The sequence below is a fragment of the Hyperolius riggenbachi genome, chromosome 7, assembly GCF_040937935.1.
Source record: "Hyperolius riggenbachi isolate aHypRig1 chromosome 7, aHypRig1.pri, whole genome shotgun sequence".
Taxonomy (NCBI): Eukaryota; Metazoa; Chordata; class Amphibia; order Anura; family Hyperoliidae; genus Hyperolius; species Hyperolius riggenbachi.
The window spans coordinates 6,863,944-6,890,437 of record NC_090652.1 but is presented as its reverse complement, the minus strand read 5'-3'; the positions used below and the strand labels follow the sequence as shown (position 1 = coordinate 6,890,437).

Here is a 26,494-nt window from a genome sequence, read left to right as displayed (position 1 = left end):
ATAGAGAAAATTTTACAAATTTTTCTGCATTGAATTGGCGTAAAATAGGCCCTTTTTATTGTATGGTGTGTGGCCATACATGATACAATAAAATGATCCAATTTTACAGCAATTTGGTTAAAACTATTGGTTATACAGAAAAATTTAAAACTTTTTTTTTATTTTTTATTTTTTTAACTTCTTTGAGGAGTCTGATTGAATTTCCCTTTCTTTTTTTGAGAAAAGAAGATTGGGAGAGGTGGATTTTTTTGATCAGTTTTTATGAAATGTAAATTGTCAATTTCTTGATGTATAGACCGAGCAACTTTTTGCTGTGTTTTCAATCTTTTTTTTTTTTTTTTTTTTTTTTCTTTTTATAATTGGGGAAAACATATACACAGGTCTGTGATAAATCGATCAGATTTTTGAAATGTTGCAATCAATCAGGAAAAATCATTACAATTCTTGAATTGAAAAGAATAATAAATAAAAAAAATATAATATATATATATATATATGTAATAGATAAAAAAAAATGCAAAAATGTACCGGTAGGTCTTTTTTTAAAATTAAAAAACAAACAAACTACTAATAGCAGCAGCAGCAATCAAATCCCACAAAAAGAAAGCTCTATTAGTGACAAGAAAAGGAGGTAAAATGCATTTGGTTGCCAAGTTGTATGACCGAGCAATAAACCGTTAACTTTGTGAAGTGCTGAATTGTAAAAAATGGCCTGGTCACTAGGTGGGTATAAGCCTGTTGTCCTCAAGAGGTTAATACGGTTTGGTGAACAGAAGGGATACTGTTCTCATGTTCATCCTGGACACTCCTTGTTGATCTGTACCTCTATTATATCACATTATTAAATCTGTGCAATCCTTTTCACCTTGGCTGCAGTGACTGCCCTCCTTGAACTTGTGCTCTCCTTTCTTTGTTTCATTCCTTGTTTTTGCTCCGACGGACGTTTCGCAAGATGAAATAGCGGATGGTATGTCATGTGGCCACTTATCACCTCTCATCGGCCATTGTCCTCATCCCGCCATTCACATGCCTGTTTCATCCTCCATATATGGCATATCCAATGTTCCCCTCCCCCCATGGGCGCAATAATAAGGCTTATATGCAGTAATCGACAGAGCCAAAATCACTACTAAATTCATCTCATCAATATTCCCCCTCCCTCCCCCCCTTCCCCAGCACTGTCCATAAGCCATGCCGTCACTCTGAAAATGTTTGTAAAGAGTCACAACTCACAAGAATCCACCCATCAATAGCATATAGCCCAGAATGCACCTGGGCACGACGACTTCACTGGGCACGACAATTGCAATTAGGGACAATCATATTGCACTACTGCAATCCAATCACATTACGATCGCAAAATACTAGGTACTCCGTTTACTAACGGAAATCACATTGGATTTTTCCATTAGTGCAATATGTTTGCAATGCAATCTGTTCCCTGTCGCAATCATCGTGCCTGTTGTATTTTTCCTTCGATTGGCCTACTTCTGTATATAAAGCATAGAATAGCAGGACAATCGCATAGCGATCGCGCCACTATGGGAATTTTACGTGATTCAAAATATTACCCTAGCTGTTTTTTTCTCCTGATGGATCACAGTGGTGGAAAATAGAAAACCGTGATGGCAGATTCTTGGTAGAAAACAGCCCTGACGGTTTTTTGATCCAGTCGTGATCACAATCGCATGTCATGGGAAACATCCCAAATTAGCTTGCTTTGGAAGGTGGTGACTTTGAGTTAAGAATATGGTATTTAAAAGACAATTGTAATGGGAGGTATATGGAGGCTGCCATATTTATTTATTTTTAAACAATACCAGTTGCCTGGCTGTCATGCTGATCCTCTGCCTCTAATACTTTTAACAAGCTGCATGCTTGTTTCAGGTGTGTTATTTAGACACTACTGCAGCCAGATCAGCATGGCTGCCAGGCAACTGGTATTGTTTAACAGGAAATACATATGGCAGCCTCCATTGGCTGCAGTAGTGTCTGAATCACAACCCTGAAACAAGCATGCAGCTAATCCAGTTTAAAGTATTAAGGTCCATACCCACGGCAAGACTTCATCTCAAAATGACAGATGAACGATTGTTCCAACAGACATCATGTAACTATCATTTTTACTATCTTTAAAAAAATAAGTGGTAAATGACAGTTACAGATGGCCGCCACAGTCACTCAATAGCTTATACATTTTGAAAAACCGTTATGACGGATCAAATTAGATGAATTCGTTCAACGTCTTGTGTGTGCAGATCTTTAAACGATCTTTCTGGAACGTCTATGGAACGTCCCCCTGCCTCCTTACTTGTGTAACAATCCTATTGCTGACAATCTAATTGTGGCCTGTTGCTGTTCCCCACATCCCGTTGCTAAAGATTTTTTGTGTAAAGATCGTAGAAACGTCGTTCATCTGCAGTTTCAAGCGTTTCAGTCTTGCAGGGAGTACTTCGCTTCAGAAGCAGAGCGTCAGCAGCACTGCCAGGAAATCTACTGTATTTTTTGGACTATAATCTTTTCACCTCCCCTAGCATGATATATATGTTACGGCCAGAACCCGAAGTGCGGCCACTTCGGGTTCTGGCCGGCCAATGTGCTAAGTGGCCGCAGCGGAGCTGCCAATGTCAGAAATGTAATTACTACACTAAGCTACAATGTATTTTACGGCCGTCTCGCTGCGGCCAAATGTATAACAACTTGCTTAATTTCATTAAATATAGCCGGCGGCAATGTAATAGATGAAGCCGCCGGCTTTCGCACTGCCTCCTCCTCCTCTCCTACCCCCTCCCCCCCCCCCCCCCCCCCCGCCTCTCCCTGCCTCCTATACGATACGGAGCAGCCGGCGGGGACATGCGTGTCCCAAGAGTCGTTCCAGGGGTATACTGCCGTTCTGCCGCGACCCCGCCGGCTGCTCCGTATCGTATAGGAGGTAGGGAGAGGCGGGGGGGGGGGGGGGGGGGGGGGGAGGAGGAGAGGAGGAGGAGGCAGTGCGAAAGCCGGCGGCTTCATCTATTACATTGCCACCGGCTATATTTAAAAAAATTAAGCAAGTTGTTATACATTTGGCCGCAGCGAGACGGCCGTAAAATACATTGTAGCTTAGTGTAGTAATTACATTTCTGACATTGGCCGCTCCGCTGCGGCCACTTCGCACATTGGCCGGCCAGAACCCGAAGTGGCTGGCCAGAACGCGAAGTGGCCACACTTCGGGTTCTGGCCGTAACATATACACAAATATAAACAAATACAAACATTTGGTTCTGTTTCTATTTTTAGAATACACTAACTATCTCCATCTTGTGGCCAAAAAGTAAAACCACATCCAAATACCCTATTATACACCTTCCCATAGAAAAATGAAATACATTTTCATTATTTTTAAAAACCCTTCGAGGTGAAATTTAAGATTCACTTTTTCTCCCCCAAAAGTGGGGGAAAAAGTCACTGCGTCTTATAGTCCAAATGCAGGGAATTCCTGACTTGTGAATACTTGCCAATACGAACCTCCAACGTACTGCAATGTCGGGGACTCCCTGTACTGTGCCCATGCAGAGGAGGACACAAGGAAGCATAGAGGAGGACACATGGGGACAGAGGAGGACACAAGGGAGCATAGAGGAGGACACATGGGGACAGAGGAGGACACAAGGGAGCATAGAGGAGGACACATGGGGACAGAGGAGGACACAAGGGAGCATAGAGGAGGACACATGGGGACAGAGGAGGACACAAGGGAGCATAGAGGAGGACACATGGGGACAGAGGAGGACACAAGGGAGCATAGAGGAGGACACATGGGGACAGAGGAGAACACAAGGGAGCATAGAGGAGGACACATGGGGACAGAGGAGGACACAAGGGAGCATAGAGAAGGACACATGGGGACAGAGGAGGACACAAGGGAGCATAGAGGAGGACACATGGGGACAGAGGAGAACACAAGGGAGCATAGAGGAGGACTCATGGAGACACAAGTGCGACAGAGGAGGACACAGGGAGACACAAGAGGTACAAAAGGGGGCATAATCCATAAGATGCCCCTTCACCATGGATGCACCAGGTTTAGTATATATATTTTTTCCCCTGCTTTTTGACCTCTAAACGTAGGTGCATCTTATGGTCAGGAGCGTCTTATAGTCTGAAAAATACGGTACATTGTTTAACTTCCACAGCATTAAGGAGGAGCCTGACTCGTCCTTAAAAAAATAGCTGCAATCAGTAAGGACAAATCAGGCTCATCCAGTAATTACAATTACGCCACTGGCGTGCGGGATCCCACGCCGGGACTTTGCGGCTTCCCTGCGCGCGTATTCCCGTGTTCTTCTCGGCTATTCCCAGCGGCAATCTTCTCTTTTTCCTCCTTTGTCGATTCCTGTCCCCTAGCGATCGCGTCCCCCGATGCAAAGCAGGTTGTATTGATGCGCCCCATAGCAGCATAGCTGTGCTGCGCGGGGAGTGTAAGGGTAATTTGGGGCTCAGGCGGTTGCCGGCCCTGTGAATTACACCTCCCCCCAAGCTGCAACAACTCGGAGGGGGAATATTATTGAACGCAGCCGGGAAGTTTTGTGGCAGCAGGGGGAGCCGTCAAGCACTACTGTCTATAGCAGCAAATAGTAAAGTAAAAAAGAAATGTAAGAAAATTTATAATTTTTTTAATAAAAATTAAAAGAATAAAAAACTTTTTATGCATGCTTGCGGACAACTTGCAAGACCGTCCGCAACCTGCAAGCAGTCCACAAAAATGCTTACAGTATAAAGAAACACAATTGTACCGCATTTGGCACAAACATTTCTCGGAAATTAAATTCCGGGAAGGTTGAAGGGTAATAAATATGGCAACCTCCATATCACTCGCCCTTCAGGCTGCCTTTTAAAAAAAATCTAGTTCTGCTTTAAAGTGTAACCACTGTCAGGCAAAAAAATCAAAAATCTATTCTTTATTTTTATCTGGTAAACAAGTAATAAGGATGCTAACCAGGCAATCCAAAAGTTAAAATCACTATTACTTTTCTTGCTGATAAATGATCGTTCCCCAGTGTACCTGACTCTTATTTGGTACGTTGCCGCAAAAAGGAAGTTGCAGGGCATGCTGGGTTGTCTTTTTGTGCTTCTGTACATTAGTTTAGTCTGAGGGGAATTAAAGAAGCAAAACAAGACTACCCAGCATGCCCTGCAACTTCCTTTGTGCAGCAATGTACCAAATAAGAGTCAGGTAAACTGGGGAATGATCATTTATCAACAAGAAAAGTAATAGTGATTTTAGCTTTTGTATTGCCTGGTTAGCATCCTTATTACTTGTTTACCAGATAAAAATAAAGAATTGATTTTTGATTTTATGCCCGACAGTTACACTTTAAAAGACATTGCCTCATTATTATGTGATATTTGAGCAGCCACCCTACCCTTATTAGAGGGTGTTTTTAGAATATATTGATTGTATTTTGTCTCCCTACCTAGTGTTTGTCACTGTGTATATTTTTTGGTTTTAGTTATTGATATACATGTTAAATTGCTCTTTTTGATACCGATAAAGATACATTTACATTTAATACTAAGACAATTTGGTGCGTTGTGAGATCTTTTTTCTCCTTTGTATGTCCTGCTTTAAAAGACGATCACACATGCTGCACTAGTGAGATACGGATTATCCCATCCCAGCGATGTCTAGAGATGGCTCCCTCCTCACATGCTGGTTGCGGTTGTGCGCACAGCTTTGCTGCTGTTTCGTAGATCAGTCGCGGAGTATGGAATAAATGTACTGTTGTGTTTTCTCTCCGCAGGGCCTGGAGCTGTGCAGAGTGGTGGCCGTTCACATGGAGAACCTTCTACAGAGTCGTGACAAGCGCCTGACTCTCCCCCCCAGCGAGATCACCCTGCTGTGACCGCCCACAGGGACATCGGGCCCACTGTACTGACCACCCTGTGACCACCCACAGGGACTCTCCGCCCAACGAGATCACCCTGCTGTGACTGCCCACAGGGACTCTCCCCCCAGCGAGGTCACCCTGCTGTGACCGCCCACAGGGACGCCGGCCCACTGTACTGACCACCCTGTGACCGCCCACAGGGACTCTCCGCCCAGCGAGATTACCCTGCTGTGACCGCCCACAGGGACTCTCCCCCCAGCGAGATCACTCTGCTGTGACCGCCCACAGGGACTCTCCCCCCAGCGAGATCACCCTGCTGTGACCGCCCACAGGGACACCGGCCCACTGTACTGAACACCCTGTGACCCCCAGGGACACCGGCCCACTGTACTGAACACCCTGTGACCGCCCACAGGGACTCTCCGCCCAGCGAGATTACCCTGCTGTGACCGCCCACAGGGACTCTCCCCCCAGCGAGATCACTCTGCTGTGACCGCCCACAGGGACTCTCCGCCCAGCGAGATCACCCTGCTGTGACCGCCCACAGGGACACCGGCCCACTGTACTGAACACCCTGTGACCCCCAGGGACACCGGCCCACTATACTGAACACCCTGTGACCCCCAGGGACACCGGCCCACTGTACTGAACACCCTGTGACCCCCAGGGACACCGGCCCACTCTACTGACCCTGCTGTGACTGCCAGGTACACCGGCCTACTGTACTGACCCTGCTGTGACTGCCAGAGACACCGACCCACCTTACTGACCATGCTGTGACTGCCAGAGACACCGACCCACCTTACTGACCATGCTGTGACTGCCAGGGACACCGGCTCACTATACTGACAATGCTGTGACCCCCAGGGACACAGGCCCACCTTACTGACCCTGCTGTGACTGCCAGGGACACCGGCTCACTATGCTGACCATGCTGTGACCGCCAAGGACACTGGCCCACTCTACTGACCATGCTGTGACTGCCAGGGACTCCGGCTCACTGTACTGACCTTGCTGTGACCCCCAGGGACACAGGCCCACTATACTGACCCTGCTGTGACCGCCAGGGACACCGGCCCACCGCACTGACCCTGCTGTGACCGCTAGGGACACTGGCTCACTCTACTGACACTGCTGTGACCCCCAGGGACACCGGCCCACTCTACTGACCATGCTGTGAGCGCCAGGGACACCGGCTCACTTCTACTGTCAGTGGGGCCCTAGGCAAAATTACCCTGGGGGCCCCCCTCTGACAGACTCCTCCAACAGACCTGAGCCCCCCCTTTCCTAAAGCGGCATTGGGGAACCCTTGGTTGATGCCACATTCCCCCCCAAACCGGCTGCCGGCGCCCCTCCTAACTTACCGGTGGTCCCCGGGGCACCCGCAGAGTCTCTGGCAGAGTAGCGTCTCACCAGTCCGTGGCTCGGTGCTCCCCAGCTTCATCCACCGCTGGCTGCATCCTGTCTGCGATCCGTGGCATGGTATTACGTAATAACATGCGCCAGGTCCCGGAGGAGAGGGGCCCGGTGAGGATGATGTCACGGCTGGCGGGCTCCTCCGTTGCTCTTCATCCTCAGATTCCTCACCGGCGCGTTTCTTCTTAGTGACACATCCAATTTTACCACTTCCGTGGAATATAATCTGTTCATAGTATTTAAAATCTGTTGATCCTCATACTACACGGGAGTGGTAAGATTGGCCAGTCATTGACCAATCTAATATTGAATGTGTGTAAACGCCCTTCCCCCTGGCTGAGTAAAACAGTGAAAACAAATATATCCGTATATTGTGAGGAACAGTGACAGTGACATCAGTGTCCTGATCCCTTGTGACATGCAGACGTTGAGTCGTCCTCCCGTATCTTCTCAGGCCTGTGTGGACAGGAAGGCAAGAGACCGTACAGCAAAGGACTCTGGGTAACAGGATGTACATAAGCCCAGACATTGATGCCTATTTTCTACCCAGCCTTGTTTGTGTCACGAGAAACGTGTCTCCCGTTTTTATAGAGATTTCGTTATTTTGTTGGTTTTATAGAGATGTTACAAATTGTGTATTTAACATTTCCTTGCAATGCAACTTTTTGTATTTTTTTTTTCATGCTGTTTTAAAAAAAAATGTTGTCCCATGTTTAAATGTAAATAAAACGTTTCCCAAAAAATTCTAGTTTGGAAAAAGCATTTTACTCCATCAATTAATGATGCGAGGAGGTGCTGATACGCTCCTGGCCTGGTTCGGAGAGAAGAACCAGAGGTATGAAATAACACAGCAGATTCCGCTGAGACTGATGCACTTGGTACAGAATAGTGGCAGATTTTCTAGACTGTTCAAATAAAAGTCCTTTGGTTGGGCCTCAAACAAGGTACTCGCAGGCGGTATGGTTCTGCTCATGTATGGCATGGATGGCATTCACACATAGTGCCGGGAGGGAACCCCTACATGTTTCGCCCGATCCGATACTCGCTTCCTCAGGGCGGAAGTGCTTCCAAATGTATTTATTTAGTACTGGCATCCTCTGCAGCACTTTACAGAGTACATAGCCATGTCACTGACTGTCCTCAGAGGAGCTCACACTCTAATCCTACCATAGTCATAATCTAATGTCCTACCACATTATTATTATATATTTACAGTGCGTTGCAAAAGTATTCGGCCCCCTTGAAGTTTTCTACATTTTGTCACATTACTGCCACAAACATAAATCAATTTTACTGGAATTCCACGTGAAAGACCAACACAAAGTGCTGTACACGTGAGAAGTGGAACGAAAATCATACATGATTCCAAACATTTTTTACAAATAAATAACTGCAAAGTGGGGTGTGCGTAATTATTCGGCCCCCTTTGGTCTGAGTGCAGTCAGTTGCCCATAGACGTTGCCTGATGAGTGCTAATGACTAAATAGAGTGCACCTGTGTGTGATCTAATGTCAGTACAAATACAGCTGCTCTGTGACGTCCTCAGAGGTTTTCTAAGAGACTATTGTGAGCAACAACACCATGAAGTCCAAAGAACACACCAGACAGGTCAGGGATAAAGTTATTGAGAAATTTAAAGCAGGCTTAGGCTACTAAAAGATTTCCAAAGCCTTGAACATCCCACGGAGCACTGTTCAAGCGATCATTCAGAAATGGAAGGAGTATGGCACAACTGTAAACCTAACAAGACAAGGCCATCCACCTAAACTCACAGGCCGAACAAGGAGAGCGCTGATCAGAAATGCAATCTAGAGGCCCATGGTGACTCTGGACGAGCTGCAGAGATCTACAGCTCAGGTGGGGGAATCTGTCCACAGGACAACTATTAGTCATGCACTGTACAAAGTTGGCCTTTATGGAAGAGTGGCAAGAAGAAAGGCATTGTTAACAGAAAGCATAAGAAGTCCCGTTTGCAGTTTGCCACAAGCCATGTGGGGGACACAGCAAACATGTGGAAGAAGGTGCTCTGGTCAGATGAGACCAAAATGGAACTTTTTGGCCAAAATGCAAAACGCTATGTGTGGCAGAAAACTAACACTGCACATCACTCTGAACACACCATCCCCACTGTCAAATATGGTGGTGGCAGCATCATGCTCGGGGGGTGCATCTCTTCAGCAGGGACAGGGAAGCTGGTCAGAGTTGATGGGAAGATGGATGGAGCCAAATACAGGGCAATCTTGGAAGAAAACCTCTTGGAGACTGCAAAAGACTTGAGACTGGGGCGGAGGTTCACCTTCCAGCAGGACAACGACCCTAAACATAAAGCCAGGGCAACAATGGAATGGTTTAAAACAAAATATATCTATGTGTTAGAATGGCCCAGTCAAAGTCCAGATCTAAATCCAATCGAGAATCTGTGGCAAGATCTGAAAACTGCTGTTCACAAAGCTGTCCATCTAATCTGACTGAGCTGGAGCTGTTTTGCAAAGAAGAATGGGCAAGGATTTCAGTCTCTAGATGTGAAAAGCTGGTAGAGACATACCCTAAAAGACTGGCAGCTGTAATTGCAGCAATAGGTGGTTCTACAAAGTATTGACTAAGGGGGACGAATAATTACGCACACCCCACTTTGCAGTTATTTATTTGTAAAACATGTTTGGAATGATGTATGATTTTCATTCCACTTCTCACATGTGCACCACTTTGTATTGGTCTTTCACATGGAATTCCAATAAAATTGATTCATGCTTGTGGCAGTAATGTGACAAAATGTGGAAAACTTCAAGGGAGCCGAATACTTTTGCAACCCACTGTATATAGCACTGACATCTTCTGCAGCACATTACAGAGTACATAGTCATGTCACTGACTGTCCTCAGAGGAGCTCACAATCTAATCCTACCATAGTCATAGTCTAATGTCCTACCATATTATTACTATGGGCTTGATTCACAAAGCGGTGCAAAGTGTTTGCACGCCTGTGAAAAGCCCCTTATCACGCCTAAACTCACTTTAGGCATGATAAGAAGAAACTCGCGTGAATTTTCCGCACGCAAAGTTTTGCGAGCGCAGGCGCGCACGCAGCACCCGGCACTTCGCGCGAAGCTCCCATTAAGCCCTATGGGACTTTGCGCACGCGTTCGCGCGGTAGCTTCGCGCGAGTTAGAGCACAAAGCGGTGATAACTTTGCTAGTGCAAAGGTTATCACGCCTAAAGTCTTTTAGGCGTGATAACTGAGTTATCACCGCTTTGTGAATCGAGCCCTATGTATTTATATAGCACTGACATCCTCTGCAGCGCTGTACGGAGTACATAGTCATGTCACTGACTGTCCTCAGAGGAGCTCACACTCTAATCCTACCATAGTCATAGTATAATGTCCTACCATATTATTATGTATGTATATAGCACTGACATCTCCTGCAGCACATTACAGAGTACATATGCATGTCACTGACTGCCCTCAGAGGAGCTCACACTCTAATCCTACCATAGTCATAGTCTAATGTCCTACCATATTATTATTATGTATGTATATAGCACTGACATCTCCTGCAGCACATTACAGAGTACATAGTCATGTCACTGACTGCCCTCAGAGGAGCTCACACTCTAATCCTACCATAGTCATAGTCTAATGTCCTACCATATTATTATTATGGTATAAAGCACTGACATCTCCTGCAGCACATTACAGAGTACATAGTCATGTCACTGACTGCCCTCAGAGGAGCTCACACTCTAATCCTACCGTAGTCATAGTCTAATGTCCTACCATATTATTATTATTATGTATATAGCACTGACATCTCCTGCAGCACATTACAGAGTACATAGTCATGCCACTGACTGTCCTCAGAGGAGCTCACACTCTAATCCTACCATAGTCAGTCTAATGTCCTACCATATTATTATTATGTATTTATATAGCACTGACATCTTCTGCAGCACATTACAGAGTACATAGTCATGTCCCTGACTGTCCTCAGAGGAGCTCACAATCTAATCCTACCATAGTCATATGTCAAATTTTTTTAGGGGGGGGGGGGGGCAACTTATCTATGTTTTTGGGATGTGGGAGGACACCAGAGTACCCGGAGAAAACCCACACAGACACGGGGAGAACATACAAACTCTATAGTGCTGTGGCTGGGGTTCAAGCTGGGACCCAGCACTGCAAGGCGAGAGAGCTGACCACTACACCACTGTGCATTAGTCCAATTGTTCCTTAGCGGACATATAAATATAAACTCGCTTTAACGTCTTAATCTCCCAATCCAATTAGTGGATTTAGATGTGGGCGGAGTTATGTAACGGTAATAACGAGGGCAGGCGGGCAGGAAACGTTTCTCTTACTTCACCTGGGTCATGAGACACATTGCTCAGTTCAGAATCGTGCTTGTATGCAGGAAACTGATTTATTGTTTTTCATTTTATTTTGCATTTATTTAACTTTTTTACAATTTTAGTAAAAAAAATAAAAATAATAATTAACATGCCCCTCCCAGGCCTCTTTTAACCCCTTGGTTTCCATGCAAGTTGCTACTGGCAGAACAGCCGCCCACTTGGTCGATGAAATGGGTGGGCTCTGCAAATGGAGGGAATTAGTGTGTTCTACCCTCCTTTAAAACCCATTATCCACACTGAACAGTTAAAGGGATCCAATCAGCTTTATTTTTTTTTTGCAGTTAGTCCTGGTTTTTAATAGCTGTAGTAGCTGCCATGTAGCCCCCCCCCCCCTTTCCCTCCTCTCTGCCCGTATTTATCTAGGGGGAATGTGAATGTATTCAAATGTGACTTCTTTAAACTGTTTGAAGTACAGTGTCCTATCCCCCTGCTGATGAAACCTTTTATTTTCTCATTGCTATTGCTAATTACAGCAGTCATTATCTGCCTGCTCTTTCTGTAGACGTTTGGCCATGGAACTAGGGCAGTAAAAGCCTCTAACAAACATTTACATGTAAAAAGAGGTAGAATGGATTTTTTTTTTTGCAATGAGCCACAATGTTAGCATGCTTGTTTGATGTGCTATTCAGATGTTCTAGGGGCTAAAAATGCTGCTCTGTTCACTTTAGGGCCTCATTTCCACCCTCACACCAGTGGCGATAGACCCCGGGGAGGGGGGGGGGGATCTGGAAGCCCCCTTTAACAAGTGAGGCCTGCTGAAGCGTTAGGAAACCATGCAGAGACCAGGAGATAGAATGCTGTACGTGCACCAGAGGCAGCAGTTTGTTTTTTAAATTACTTATGTTATTTTCCAATGATTACTAAGATCTCTGTTCAGTCGTGTGCACAGGACTGCTATCATATAACCGCAATTTCACTAGCCTGTAATCCTTCCTTTAAATGTTTCTGAAGTAGTTCCCGCTACCCTTTGAATTGTCTTTACTTATTCTTATAGTTGTCACACATACTGCAGTTTACATCCTGGACCTGAGCTGGTTGTAAAGGTAAAAAACAAACCAACTTACTACCTTCTCCAGGGGGGCAGCCTAATCAAGTAGTGCTTCTTCACGCTGCTCCACGTTGCTCCTGCTGGCAGTAAGGGGCTTGTTCAGATGTAGAGCATTTTCAGTTTGTTTGTTTTTTAAGTGCTGGCAATTTTTTAAATCGCCCTAAAAGCTCTTGTGTAATGATTCCCTGCGAGAGTTCACATCTGAGCGGTTCGATTCCGATCCGCTCACCAAAGCGCTGCCTGTACCATTTTCTGGGTGATTCGCCTATAATGGCAGGTATTGGGACACCGCAAAGCGCTTGAAAAAGCGATCTGTATAGCGATTTCCCCGGTGCTTTTATAAATAAATACATTGTATTTATTCATTTCCGGGTGAAAGAGTCAGTCAGTAAGTGAAAAAAAGAATCGCTCTGCAAAAAGCGCTTAGGAAAACGCCACCCAAAAAAAGCTAACGCGCAGTTAAGAGGCGCTAAAAAAATTGCCCACAAAAATGGAAAACGCTGGCGTCAGCGATTACGATTTATGATGTAAACAAGGCCTAATCAGCTGGTTTCACTTTCGTAAAAAATAAAAATGGCCGTGGCCATGCTGCATCTCCTCTCTCTGCTTCTCTCACAGGAAGTGGGCAGGGAGAAGAAGTGGGCAGGGAGAAACAGGAAGTGGGCGGGGAGAAGCAGGAAGGGGCGTCCCTCTCCTGCAACGAACGCCCCTTCCTTTGGGTCAGCTGCCGACAAGCTCCATATCAGTAATTTAGGGGGGACAGTTTGGCAGCCGGGGGGATGGATTGCAGAGCAGAAAGGACACAGAGGTATGACATTTACTATCTAACATGCCTCTGTCCTAATTGCTCTGCTAACTCCGCCTCCAACTACAGTCCAGCCTGCTTGAAAGAGACGCTCACTGGTGGAGTGAATGGGAATCCAGAAATTATGCTCTGGTGGTATTCTGTTCACCAAACTGAATTTCTATTAATATTATTATTATTAGCTTTATTTATAAACATTGATCAGAAAAACGTTCAGAAATCAGATCGGACCTGTCAGAATTCATCGATTCGACCCGTACAGTACAGGAAATTGCATGGTGTGTGCCAGCCAGGCATAAAATGTAGCCTTTATCTGGTCTATGTGTAAATTAGAATAGAAAAGGATGGGGGATAATATAAAGTGCACTAAGCAATCACAAGCTGAGACTAGACACCCAATCACTATGGCTGGTCTTCCCTTTCCTAATGCTGCAAAAATAGTCAATGTGCAGCAGTAGAGGACCGGGAATATTGCACAGTCCTAGTTAAATAGGCAAATGGCCAAACCAATGAACTGTAACAGAAGTCCTCTTATTAGGAAAGTGCTGGCGTGAGTACAGTGCTCAAACTTTAAAATACACCTTGTAACAGCCAATGGCCTCAATTCACTAAACTTATCTCCTGTCTTTAATAACTCTTCTAGAGTTGTTACCATGGTGATAAGGCATGTAGTATTCAGGAAACATTTGACCTCAGGCAAGCCTAAAGTTAACTCTTCTGTCTTTAAATTAACTCTCCAATCCTTAAAATAACTCCAGAGTTAAAGACAGGCTGTTAATTAACTGCGTGTGAAAATAACTACAGAGGAGGTAAATTAACTACAGAGGAGGTAAATTAACTACAGAGGAGGTAAATTAACTACAGAGGAGGTAACTTAAGGAATGAAGAGGTAAGATAACTCTCTCACGTGTGGAGGTAAGTTTTCTCTTGCCTTATTATCTCCAGCATGATCTTAGTGAATTGAGGCCATTATGTTTCGCCCTTAGAACAGGGCTTTGTCAGGGGCACACCTAATGAACAGTGTAAAACATGTACACAACTACATAACTCCCCCCCACCAACACCAAGTCACATTCAACTAACAGTATCAAATACTCATGTCTGAGCTCTGTTCACTGGGTGTTCCCCTGACAGAGCCCTATGCTAAGGGCGAAACATGTTGGTGTCAGGAGGTGTATTTTGTGCACTGAATTTTGGATGAAATCACTGGTACTAACAGACTTTAGGAGAGTCCCGTGCGTTGGGCAATCAGTGCGGTCTGCAATACATGGGTAAAGCGAGTATTGCTATGGTAACGAGTATTACATTGTTTACATGCCATAGCAATGCTCATGTTACCCATGTACCCCAGGTCATACCATGTGCACAATGCGCAGTACGCTGCCTGCATCCATATTGGTAATTGTCACGTGCTGTCTGCACAAGGAGTTTTACCGGTATGTGAATCCACTCGAGAGGTTTAAAGGGAACCTAAACTGAGAAGGATGTGGATTTTTCCTTTTAAACTAATACCAGTTCCCTGACTCTCCTGCTGATCCTGTCTATAATACTTTTAGCCACAGCCCCTGAACAAGCATGCAGCAGATCAGGTGCCCTGACTGAAGTCAGAGTGGATTAGCTGCATGCTTGTTTCAGGTGTGTGATTCAGACACTACTGCAGCCAGAGAGATCAGCAGGACTGCCAGGCAACTGGTATTGTTTAAAAGGAAACATCCATATCCCTCTCAGTGTAGGTTCCCTTTAAGGAGCATGTAGTACTTATCAGCAGTGGCATTAATCTGATTTCAGGATTCAGGACTTGCCCTTTATTATTACTTTGCTGGCTGCTCCGCATTTGTGTTATGCTGGAAAATGATAGCTGGGTGTAAGAAGCAGCGATGGGTGCCAATTTGGCCGAGGCTGCCTAGCATGGGCTAAGGAGATTAGCAGATAATGACATGACAGGTACACGCTCCAGCTAGCTTTAACCCCGTAGTGCCTGGGGCTTCGTGCCAGACCACAAAAGGCTTGTTTGGCTGAAAAGCGGCACCTGTCAAAGCGCGTTTCAAGGCAGGCTGCACCGGCGTAATGGAAGTGGCAGGCAAGTCAGAGGAAAAATGAGAAAGTTCAAAGCAGGACAAGAGAAGTCAGTGTGATGGAGGCTGCAGTGGTGGCGCAGGTAACGGCGCAGAGCGCGAGCGTCTAACCCGCCTCCCCCCTGCGAGATGGAGCGCGGTATAATGGTGTCAGTGTTTACCTTCTCTACATTCCACCATTTCTCATACAATTCCATAAGGCATTCAATAAAAGTATCACTCATGATTTATTAGATCTCACAGTTCATTCTAAAAGGACCAATCTGACAGAACCAAAAGGTGCTGGACTAGTCTATCTCCTCATGGGGGATTCTCAGGGTTTTCTCTGTTTTCAGAAGCCTTTCCTGAAGAACAGTTGCTAAAGGTGGCCACTTACCAAACACAGAAAGGGAAATACTCACTCCCAACAGTTCTCTGCTGCTTATATAAAGCCTGCAGGTTGCTTGTAAGCCAATAAGAAGTGCACACACACGTTACACCTAGTCTGCAGTAATCAATTAAGCAGAGGCTGAGCAATTCAGCCAGTCGTTGGAGAGGGCTTCAGTTGCATATAGACAATGGCTATATGGCCAGCAGGGGGCACCAGCGTGCAGGATATTCCCTCTCATCTGCCCCCCTCCTAACTAAACTGCATGGGAATCTACAATAAAATTAAAAACAATAGTGCACTAGCCAGCCCGGGGTTCCGGGAACTCTCACTGCCCGGGACCCCAGAACCAGCATGTAACACCATATGTGAGCGCGGTCAAGCCGTCAGATGCGCTCACTTCTGCATTTAGACCCATTGAGTTATCCTCCTGTTTGCCTGATGAAGCGGGACCACACCTGCGAAACGCGTTTCACTAAGTGGAGTTAAATAAAATATTTGTATTGATACATTGTGACTCAATTGAGTTTTATATTTTCGAGGGAGGTAAGTCCACCTGAACATCCCCCTCTTTTAGACGGTTTTTAAACGTTTTTATTCTACTCTGGCGCCTCTGTACACAAGCCTTGCTAAAACGCCAATTGGCGTCAAGTCCTGGGGCCGGCTACTGTAGGAGATTGCGCACTGGCTGCACGCACATTTCCTGCTTGGAAGGCGGAGCTCCGCTCCACCTTCCGTCTCCCAGCGGCGATTGTCGCTTGGAGACTGTTATGGTGGGCGTAGACGGGTCGATCCGGCGGCTGATTAGCCGCCGGATCGACTCCAGCCTCGTCCCCGCGTGCGCGCGGATCGATTCCTGCTCGTCCCCGCCGGCGGTCCTTATCAGCCGCTCGATTCCCTGCCATTGTCCGCCGGCGGGAATCGAGCGGGCGCAGGTCGAGCGGCTTGATCGGGCCAGCTGAATATTATCAGCTGGCCAGATCAGCTGGTCGATACACGGTACAGAAACGTACTATGTATCCCCAGCATTAGACCGCGAAACCGCCGTCTGATTAGGGTGTACAGTGCTGCAATCTACAGCAGCGCTGTACTGGGGACAGTCGTGTGACACGGCTGTCCCCTCTGTGTGCTCGGAGGTGATCGGCTGTCATAGGCTGAAGCCTATGACAGCTGATCACAGGGATTGGCTGGTGGGGGAGGATAAAAATAAAAAGACACATTTTTATTAAAAAAAAATAAAAATATACATATTGATAAACAAAAAAAATAAACACTGGGGGAGCAATCAGACCCCACCAACAGAGAGCTCTGTTGGTGGGGAGAAAAGGGGGGAATCACTTGTGTGCTGTGTCGTGCGGCCCTGCAGCGAGGCCTTCAAGCTGCAGTGGCCTATTTCACAACAAATGGCCTGGTCACTAGGGGGGAGGGTAAAGCCTGTGGGCCTGAAGTGGTTAAATAACTGTTCAATTCAAGAATAGCAATACATGTTTCTGGCTGATTGTAACAATTCAAAAATCTGACCAGTGTACCACACACCTATGTTCAATTTTTCCCCAATCATGAATAAAATAATTGAAAGCTCAGAAAAAAAATGATTTAAACTGTACATCAAGTAATTGACAATCCATCACACACCATACAATTCTTGATAAAGTTGGTCTGAAATTTCCAACCTCTCCAATCTCAAAAAAAACAGGGAATTTGATTGGATTCATTGATCAAAAACAAAGAAAAGCTCTCGATTTTTTGGGGACAACCAATCAAAATTATCGAATTGGTGAAAAATTTGATCTTTTAATTGTATGGATTTTGCAGAAGTTTCCAAGATCCCATCATGCTACCATCCTAGTATGGGCATGGCAACATTGTCCTAGCCGCTCTGCACAGGAAAAAAGCCAACCTGAAGTGAAAGTAAAATTATGAGATAGTTGTTTGTGTAGTACTAATGCTGAATACTGTAGAACATCTTTTTATTTTCAGTTGGAGGGCTTCATTTTTAAGACTGCATGCTATAGGCAAAACTGTGTATGGTATGGGTGGTTGCATACTGCCGACTGGCTGGTTCATTGGTCACCTGACTATCTATCTTACTATTCAAGTGATGTATATGATTGTGTCAGAGATCGATGCTATGCTTTACAGCTTGAGAAAGGGCGGATAGCCCGAAACAGCAGAGCTGTCGCTGTTTGCTACATCATGGATTTTTTATCTATTTTCTTAATAAAGAGCTATTTTTACGAAGGTCGGTGCTGACTCGGTGGAATAAGACTGCATTCCAAACATAAAGTACTCTCTATATTTAAAAATAAATAAAAGGAATTTGTTTTTCTGGAATGTGATTAGCTGCATACCTTTATTTTGTCTCTGTGACACCCCATTCCTTAAATATTCCCACTTGCTGATACTTTAGCCAGTCTTGAAGCAGGACATGGGGTATCAGTGGAATGGGACTTCACAAAGAGGTGTGTTGCAGCACAGAACATACCAACACATTTTATTTTTTAATTTTAACATAAGCATGAGAGGCCAGCTGAGTTCAGGGCTTTAATGTAATGGATGAACAAAGCTGGAATGGTGACTGTGCTGAGCTGTAATGGGGTAATAATGAGCTGTGGGCTCTCTGTGCAGATGGGGGAGGAGAGGCTCCATGACTGACACGCCAGATCAGCACCAGCCGCCATCTTGGTGCTCCTCAGAAGGGCCCTCGCGCCGCCATGTTTGTACTCCCCTCCCTGCGAGACGTTACTCCAGTCACGTCGACAGTGTGCGAAGCCTCCACAACAATAGCTGCCCCCGCTGTGCCTGCTTATACAGTCGCCTCTCCTCACGACATTGCCCGGAAATGACGCCATAGCAAGGTCCACCCCGGCTATGACTGATGGCTGCCGTACAGAATACGCTAAACCGTATCCCGGGTACGTTGGAGAGCGTGTAAACTTTGAGCAGGCACTGACATAGACACCCAGAACTCGCGGGGTCCTCAGATGTCCACTAGTGGCCACGCCCATAGCCACGATCGACACATCGCTTTTCCAACGGGAAGGCCAGTCACCAGAGGCAGTGGCTGAGACGTAACTCTGTCACCGCCCCCAGCTTTGATGGACGGCCGCGCGGGCCAGTAATGAACAGGATCCCCCTCAGAGTGGGGGCGTGGCGTCACTATGCCCCCGCCCTCAGCTTTGATGGACGGCCGCGCTGGCCAGTGGTGAGCAGCATCCTCCTCAGAGCGGGGGCGTGACGTCACTATAGCCCCGCCCTCAGATTTGATGGACGGCCGCTCTGGCCAGTGGTGAGCAGCATCCCCCTAAGAGCGGGGGCGTGACGTCACTATAGCCCCGCCTTGAGCTTTGATGGACGGCCGCTCTGGCCAGTGGTGAGCAGGCTCCCCCTCAGAGCGGGGGCGTGACGTCACTATAGCCCCGCCTTGAGCTTTGATGGACGGCCGCGCTGGCCAGTAGTGAGCAGGCTCCCCGTCACAGCGGGGGCGTGACGTCAGCGGGCCTTAGTGCGCAGCGGCAGCCGCTCTCCGGCGCGGAGGGGGAGAGTGACGGAGAAGCGGGGCGGCCATGCTCGGCCCCGGGTGACGGAAGCAGCAGTAGTAGCAGCACGAGGCAGCCATGTCCGCCAGCAGCGAGTACAGTGACCTGCGGGAGAAGCTGCAGTCCCGGGACGGGCGGCAGAAGCGGAAGCAGCCGGTGTCGGAGTCGTCAGACTCGGAGGGGGGAGAGGAGGAGGAGGAAGCGGGGAAGGTGCGCAGCGGGGTCCGCCAGGTGCGGCTCTTCTCCCCGGAGGAGTGTGCGCGGATAGAGGCCCGCATAGACGAGGTGGTGGCGCGGGCGGAGAAGGGGCTGTACCGGGAGCACACGGTGGACCGGGCGCCGCTGCGCAACAAGTACTTCTTCGGCGAGGGCTACACGTACGGGGCCCAGCTGCAGAAGAGGGGGCCCGGCCAGGAGCGCCTCTACCCCAAGGTAAGGGGGGGGGGGGGGAGGGTCACTGCTGGGGGTACAGGGGGACCTGCGGGGGGGGGGGTTACTACTGGTGACCTGCTGGCTGGGGGTACAGGGGGACCTGCGGGGGGTGGTCACTGCAGAGGGTATAGGGGGAGGACCCTGCCTGGGCCACTGTTGGGGTTAGAAGTGTGGCTGTTTCTGGTGTCACTGCTAGGAATAAAGGCCCTGCCTGGGGGCAATGCTAGGGCTTGAGGGGGCTCTGCATGGGGTCAGTGCTGGGGATATGGGTGGGCTGTTTAGGCCACTGCTAGGGATAAAGGAGAGTCGTGTCTGTAGTGACTGCTGGGGATACAAGGGCCAATGCCTTTGGTCGTGGCTAGGGGATAAAGGGGAGGGGGTCATGGCTAGGGGTTAGAGGGGGCCCTGCCTTTGGTAGCGGCTAGGGATTAGAGGGGTACCTGCCTTTGGTAGTGGCTAGAGGTTAGAGGGGGGCCTGCCTTTGGTAGTGGCTAGGGGTTAGAGGGGGGCCTGCCTTTGGTAGTGGCTAGGGGTTAGAGGGGTACCTGCCTTTGGTAGTGGCTAGGGGTTAGAGGGGTACCTGCCTTTGGTAGTGGCTAGGGGTTAGAGGGGTACCTGCCTTTGGTAGTGGCTAGGGGTTAGAGGGGTACCTGCCTTTGGTAGTGGCTAGGGGTTAGAGGGGTACCTGCCTTTGGTAGTGGCTAGGGGTTAGAGGGGTACCTGCCTTTGGTAGTGGCTAGGGGTTAGAGGGGTACCTGCCTTTGGTAGTGGCTAGGGGTTAGAGGGGTACCTGCCTTTGGTAGTGGCTAGGGGTTAGAGGGGTACCTGCCTTTGGTAGTGGCTAGGGGTTAGAGGGGTACCTGCCTTTGGTAGTGGCTAGGGGTTAGAGGGGTACCTGCCTTTGGTAGTGGCTAGGGGTTAGAGGGGTACCTGCCTTTGGTAGTGGCTAGGGGTTAGAGGGGTACCTGCCTTTGGTAGCGGCTAGGGGTTAGAGGGGTACCTGCCTTTGGTAGCGGCTAGGGGTTAGAGGGGTACCTGCCTTTGGTAGCGGCTAGGGGTTAGAGGGGTACCTGCCTTTGGTAGCGGCTAGGGGTTAGAGGGGTACCTGCCTTTGGTAGCGGCTAGGGGTTAGAGGGGTACCTGCCTTTGGTAGCGGCTAGGGGTTAGAGGGGTACCTGCCTTTGGTAGCGGCTAGGGGTTAGAGGGGTACCTGCCTTTGGTAGCGGCTAGGGGTTAGAGGGGTACCTGCCTTTGGTAGCGGCTAGGGGTTAGAGGGGTACCTGCCTTTGGTAGCGGCTAGGGGTTAGAGGGGTACCTGCCTTTGGTAGCGGCTAGGGGTTAGAGGGGTACCTGCCTTTGGTAGCGGCTAGGGGTTAGAGGGGTACCTGCCTTTGGTAGCGGCTAGGGGTTAGAGGGGGCCCTGCCTTTGGTAGCGGCTAGGGGTTAGAGGGGGGCCTGCCTTTGGTAGCGGCTAGGGGTTAGAGGGGTACCTGCCTTTGGTAGCGGCTAGGGGTTAGAGGGGTACCTGCCTTTGGTAGTGGCTAGGGGTTAGAGGGGGGCCTCTAGGAATGGGTGGGTCTCTGGGTTCATTGTTAGGAATGGGGGGCAAGGCTTTGCCTGGGGTCACTGTTAGGAATAGAAGGGGGCTCTGCCTGAGGTTGGGGCTAGTACTGAAAGGTGGGTGACTACAGCCAGTGGTTGGGAAGTCTTGTAGAGGATGGTAATGAGATCGGGGATGGAGCAAGGCAAGCTGGGATATCCTGTAGTGCAGGCTTTCTCAACCAGGGTTCCTTGAGGACTCTTCAGGGGTCCCTTGGCATTTTACCCCATCGTGGGGGTGTAACGAAGCACTAAATTGGGGGGTCAGGAGACAGTATAATGGGTGGCAGTGTAATAGGAGATAGTGAAATTAGCAGCCTAACCTATTTAAAGACCATGCCTCCTGAAAAATAAATGTAGGGGTTCCTCGGGACCAAAAAGTTATTTACAAGGTTCCTCCAAGGTAAAAAGGTTGAGAAAGGCTGCTGTAGAGGATGATAGTGAGATCAGGGATGGAGCAAGGGAGGCTGGGATATCCTGTAGAGGATGGTAGTGAGATCAGGGATGGAGCAAGGCAGGCTGGGATATCCTGTAGAGGATGGTAGTGAGATCGGGGATGGAGCAAGGTAGGCTGAGATATCGATGGTAGTGAGATCAGGGGTGGAGCAAGGCAGGCTGGGATATCCTGTAGAGGAAGGTAGTGAGATCAGGGGTGGAGCAAGGCAGGCTGGGATATCCTGTAGAGGATGGTAGTGAGATCAGGGGTGGAGCAAGGCAGGCTGGGATGTTGTGTAGTGGACAGTGGTGAGATCGGGGGTGGAGATATAATCCTCTATGGTGTAGAGCAGGGGTGCCCACACTTTTTTGGCTTGTGAGCTACTTTAAAAAATTAGCAAGTCAAAATGATCTACCCATGTACAATTTTAGGAGCACATTTGTATATACCTAATGGAAACTGTAGTGGGGTTGGGATCTACTATGAAGTCCTTCGTGATCTACCGGTAGATCACGATCTACCTAATGGGCACGCCTGGTGTAGAGTATAGTAGGGAGATAAGTGGAGGGGTGATGCAGAGTATAGGTATGCGGCAAGCAGGTGGACGGCCATTGCTGTTGGGAAGCTGAATTAATGACGTTGGATAGGCTTTGCTTGGAATCCTCCTCGTTATGAGGCAGTGTGGTAATTGTATAACTCTGTTGGATGCTCGCAGTTCCATTAGGCTGATTGCTATGGACTTTCTGCTGTTGATCAGTTGAGTGATCAGCTCCCCCCTCGGTCTGTATTTTCAGGGTGATGTGGACGAGATCCCGGATTGGGTGCACGAGCTGGTCATTCGTCGCCTAGTGGAGCACCGCCTCATCCCGGAGGGATTTGTAAATAGCGCAGTCATCAATGACTACCAGCCGGGCGGATGCATTGTATCCCACGTGGACCCCATCCACATCTTCGAGCGACCCATCGTCTCCGTGTCTTTCTTCAGCGACTCGGCCCTCTGCTTCGGCTGCAAGTTCCAGTTCAAGCCTATCCGGGTTTCTGAGCCGGTCCTCTTCCTGCCGGTACGGCGCGGCAGCGTCACGCTACTCAGGTAAGAGCGGCGCTTGTCTTGTGTAACCGGCAACGTGCTGCTGTTCTGTCATAAAAGCTGTAGAAGAGCAAACCTTGCTGAACTGACAGATGCCGGCGTCCTGCCTGTGCTGCTAGTGTGTGTGTAGTTATGTCTCCCCTGGAGCAGTGTGTAAACAAGGTACTTCGAATTTGCTGGTTTGTTCCTGGTGGTTGCACTCTAGCAGAGCTTTGACTGGATTTTTTTTTTCTAAAGCATGTCTGAAGTGAGAAAGGTGTGGAGGCTGCCATATTTCTTTTTAAACCATACCAGTTGCCTGTCAGTCCTGACTGGTCAGTAGTGTCTGAGAGCTGGTTCACACTGCAAACACTTTCCTGAATGTATTGCTATGGGTGTGATCCCACTTGAGGAATGTGACAGGATCGACAGGTTTTGGGCTAGTCCATCTCCTCATGGGGGATTTTCTTCGTTTTTAAAAGCATTTCCTCAAGGACAGTTTAACTGCCGACATAGTAAGATACCAGCCAACCTCTCTACTAACATACTAATTTGTTAGTTAGACTTGCCAACTGCCGTTCAGGAAATGCTTTTTTTTTCAAAAAAAGAAAACCCTGAGAATCCCTTATGAGGAAATGGACTAGCCCGAAACCTTTCAGATGTGTCAGTTCTGCTTACTTTTTTTTTTGCTGGAATAGTTCTTTAAAAGTGCCTGATAACTTGATATATTTCCTGATGATCTGGTCTGTACAGCAGTCGATGGACAGCCAGCGATCCGCCAGGCAGATAGATTCAGCCGAGCGATGGTTGCTAGCCTTACTCGCCGCATGATGTCACATCTGCGCTGCTCTCTGCATTGCACAGGATCTGTAGTTAGCCTCCAGGCTAACTGCATGTCTGTATATCCTCTTCCCAGCAATGATATGAGTCTAGCATGTATGGACTTTTAGAGGCATAGTATTAGCAGGGCAGCCAGGAAACCTGCATTATTAAAAAATAAATAAATATGGCAGGCTCCCTATCCCTTTCAGTTCAGGTATCTTTTAGTGTTTGCAGTCAATGTGCAGCATCTGTAGAAATGTTTGGTTTTAGTTTAGTGGTCTTTCTGTCCCGTGTATTTGAGGTCTGCATTCTTAGAGCAGTGTGGTGTGTTTGTTTTTATTTTTATGTTCGCTATAAGTATATTCAGCCAAGTTGAAAGTGGGGCTTTTCTCAAGCTGGGTGGAACAGGAAGAGTGAAGATGTGATTGGGACACCAACAGCAATAACAACCACACAGGGCTCTATTTACAATAAGCATTTCAGTAAAAGCATTTTTTGGAAGGTAAAATACCTCCTGCGGTATTTTACACTTTTTTTTTTTTCCCGAAGTTCACAAGTTCTTCCCCATGAGGCATAAGTTGGTAATTTACCGAACAAATATGCCTCAATTCGGTAAGCCCTGGTCAGTAAGTCACTTACCAGCCTTCTAGCAGGCAGGGGGGCTGTGTGATCTCAGTTATTACTTTAGATGTGCTGGAGCCACCAGGGGGAGCTCTTCTATGTGCTATAACAGGAGTCCCCAACCTTTTCCGGCCTGGGGTCCGCTTTCTGACCAAATTTTTCTCCGGGGGGGGGGGGGGGGGGTGTCAGGGGGAGGATGTGGGTGGTGTGTGGCCTAGTGGACAGCCTAGTGGACAGTGTTGTGCGCAGCGGGTTATGGGGGGGGGGGGGCAGCATGACTAGTATAGTTGCCCCAGTATAGCTAGTATAGTGCCCCAGTAAAGCCAGTAAAGTGCCCAGTATAGGTAGGTAGTGCCCCAGCGTGGCTAGCCTAGTGCCCCAGCGTGGCTAGCCTAGTGCCCCAGCGTGGCTAGCCTAGTGCCCCAGCGTGGCTAGCCTAGTGCCCCAGCGTGGCTAGCCTAGTGCCCCAGCGTGGCTAGCCTAGTGCCCCAGCGTGGCTAGCCTAGTGCCCCGTATAGGGAGGTGGTGCCCCCGCGGCCGCCCCTTCTGTTATCTTATGAGCGGGCTGCCGCTTCCGGATCCCCCCAGGCGCCGCTCTCCTTCAATACCTCCGATAACAGCAGCACGTCTTGTGGAGGTGGGAAGGAGGCGGGGCAGCGGCTTCCTGTAGCGCCGATATGCTACGCCGCTACCATGGCAACCGCTGCCCCGCCTCCTTCACTCCTCCACAAAACGCGCTGCTGTTATCGGAGGTATTGAAGGAGAGCGGCGCCTGGGGGGATCCGGAAGCGGCCGCCCGCTCATAAGGCAACAGGAGCGGTGGAGAGGGGGAGATGACAGACCCGCCGCGGCCCAGCTGGAAACTGCCAACGGACCGGCAGTGGGCCGCGGCCCGGTGGTTGGGGACCCCTGTGCTATAATACAAATATGCACATCTAAAGGAATGCCTGCAGAGTTGTAGCTTCTCTTCTTTCATACATTGAAAGACCCCCCGGTATCTGTCTCATCCAATCGCCGTGAGAAGCAGGCTGTATGGCTCTCCCTATTGGCTGCCTGGCTCTCTCCAGAGGCCGTCTGTCAAGTTACCGCACAGACAGTAGGGGGAGAGTGAGTCATCTGCTGCTGGGGGCTGGAGAAAAAAACACTTTTGGTCGGTAAATGAAATTCAGAAATCTTTGTGAATTGACATTTCCCGAGGTAATTACCGCACAAGTCGGGAACAGGTTTTTTTTTTTTTTCTGTGCGGTAACCGCTTTAGTGAATTGTAACTTGGAAAGGTGATCAGTAAAATAGGCTGTTTTCAGCCTTACTGAGCGTGCTAATGCTTTGTGAATCGAGCCCAATGTGTTCCCCTCCACTTTTTACACTTCTGGTATTACAGCAAATCTGAGATTTTGGGGGGGAGACACAAGGATTTGTACTTGAACCTGGGGCTTCCTCCTCTCCCTGTAGTCCGACAGCTCCCTTGCCATCCTCCCGGGCCTATCTGCTGTGAAGTTTGTGGTCCAGCCGGGTCGTGTACGGCTCGTGTGCCTTTCCGGGCTGTGTGCAAGTGTTACAAGTGACGTGCGCATGTGCAGAATGCTCCGGTGAGCGGCGAGGGGCATGGCTGGGGCCGCACATTCCAGTAGTCCGCAACTGAGCAGAGCCACTGATCTTAACGCTGCACGTGATATGTGTTCTAATGGGTGGGACCGGGAGGACGTGGAGAGCAGATGGGCTACAGGGGGGTTGAATGGAGCAGCGGGTAAGTAAATAAATTAATATTTTGTTCCATTTATTTCAGGAACACTTTAAAAAAAAAAAAAAAAAAAAAAAAAAAGAGAACCCGTAACAAATAATTGAACTTCATCCCAATCGGTAGCTGATATTTCCCTTCCCATAGGAAATCTTTTCCTTTTCGCAAACTGATCACGGGGCTCTGTATCGCTAATATTGTGGTGAAACCCTGCCCACAGTGTGTCAGGACAAGTGTCCTGACAGTTTCC

The 26,494-nt window shown here is 48.2% G+C and overlaps 2 protein-coding genes across 2 annotated transcripts in view; both read left to right on the top strand.

Moving 5' to 3' along the window:
- Positions 1-7,990, top strand: part of MYO15A (myosin XVA) — a 175,999-nt gene extending 168,009 nt beyond the window's left edge. Inside the window, exon 64 of the mRNA XM_068246380.1 lies at positions 5,784-7,990. Within this exon, the coding sequence (XP_068102481.1) occupies positions 5,784-5,885 (102 nt within the window). The 3' untranslated portion in view covers positions 5,886-7,990. The remainder of the gene's footprint in view (positions 1-5,783) is intronic.
- An 11,478-nt stretch (positions 7,991-19,468) lies between these two features.
- ALKBH5 (alkB homolog 5, RNA demethylase) overlaps positions 19,469-26,494 on the top strand; it is a 34,043-nt gene continuing 27,017 nt past the window's right edge. The window contains exons 1-2 of the mRNA XM_068246418.1: positions 19,469-19,962; positions 22,792-23,087. Of these exons, the coding sequence (XP_068102519.1) occupies positions 19,609-19,962; positions 22,792-23,087 (650 nt within the window). The 5' untranslated portion in view covers positions 19,469-19,608. The remainder of the gene's footprint in view (positions 19,963-22,791; positions 23,088-26,494) is intronic.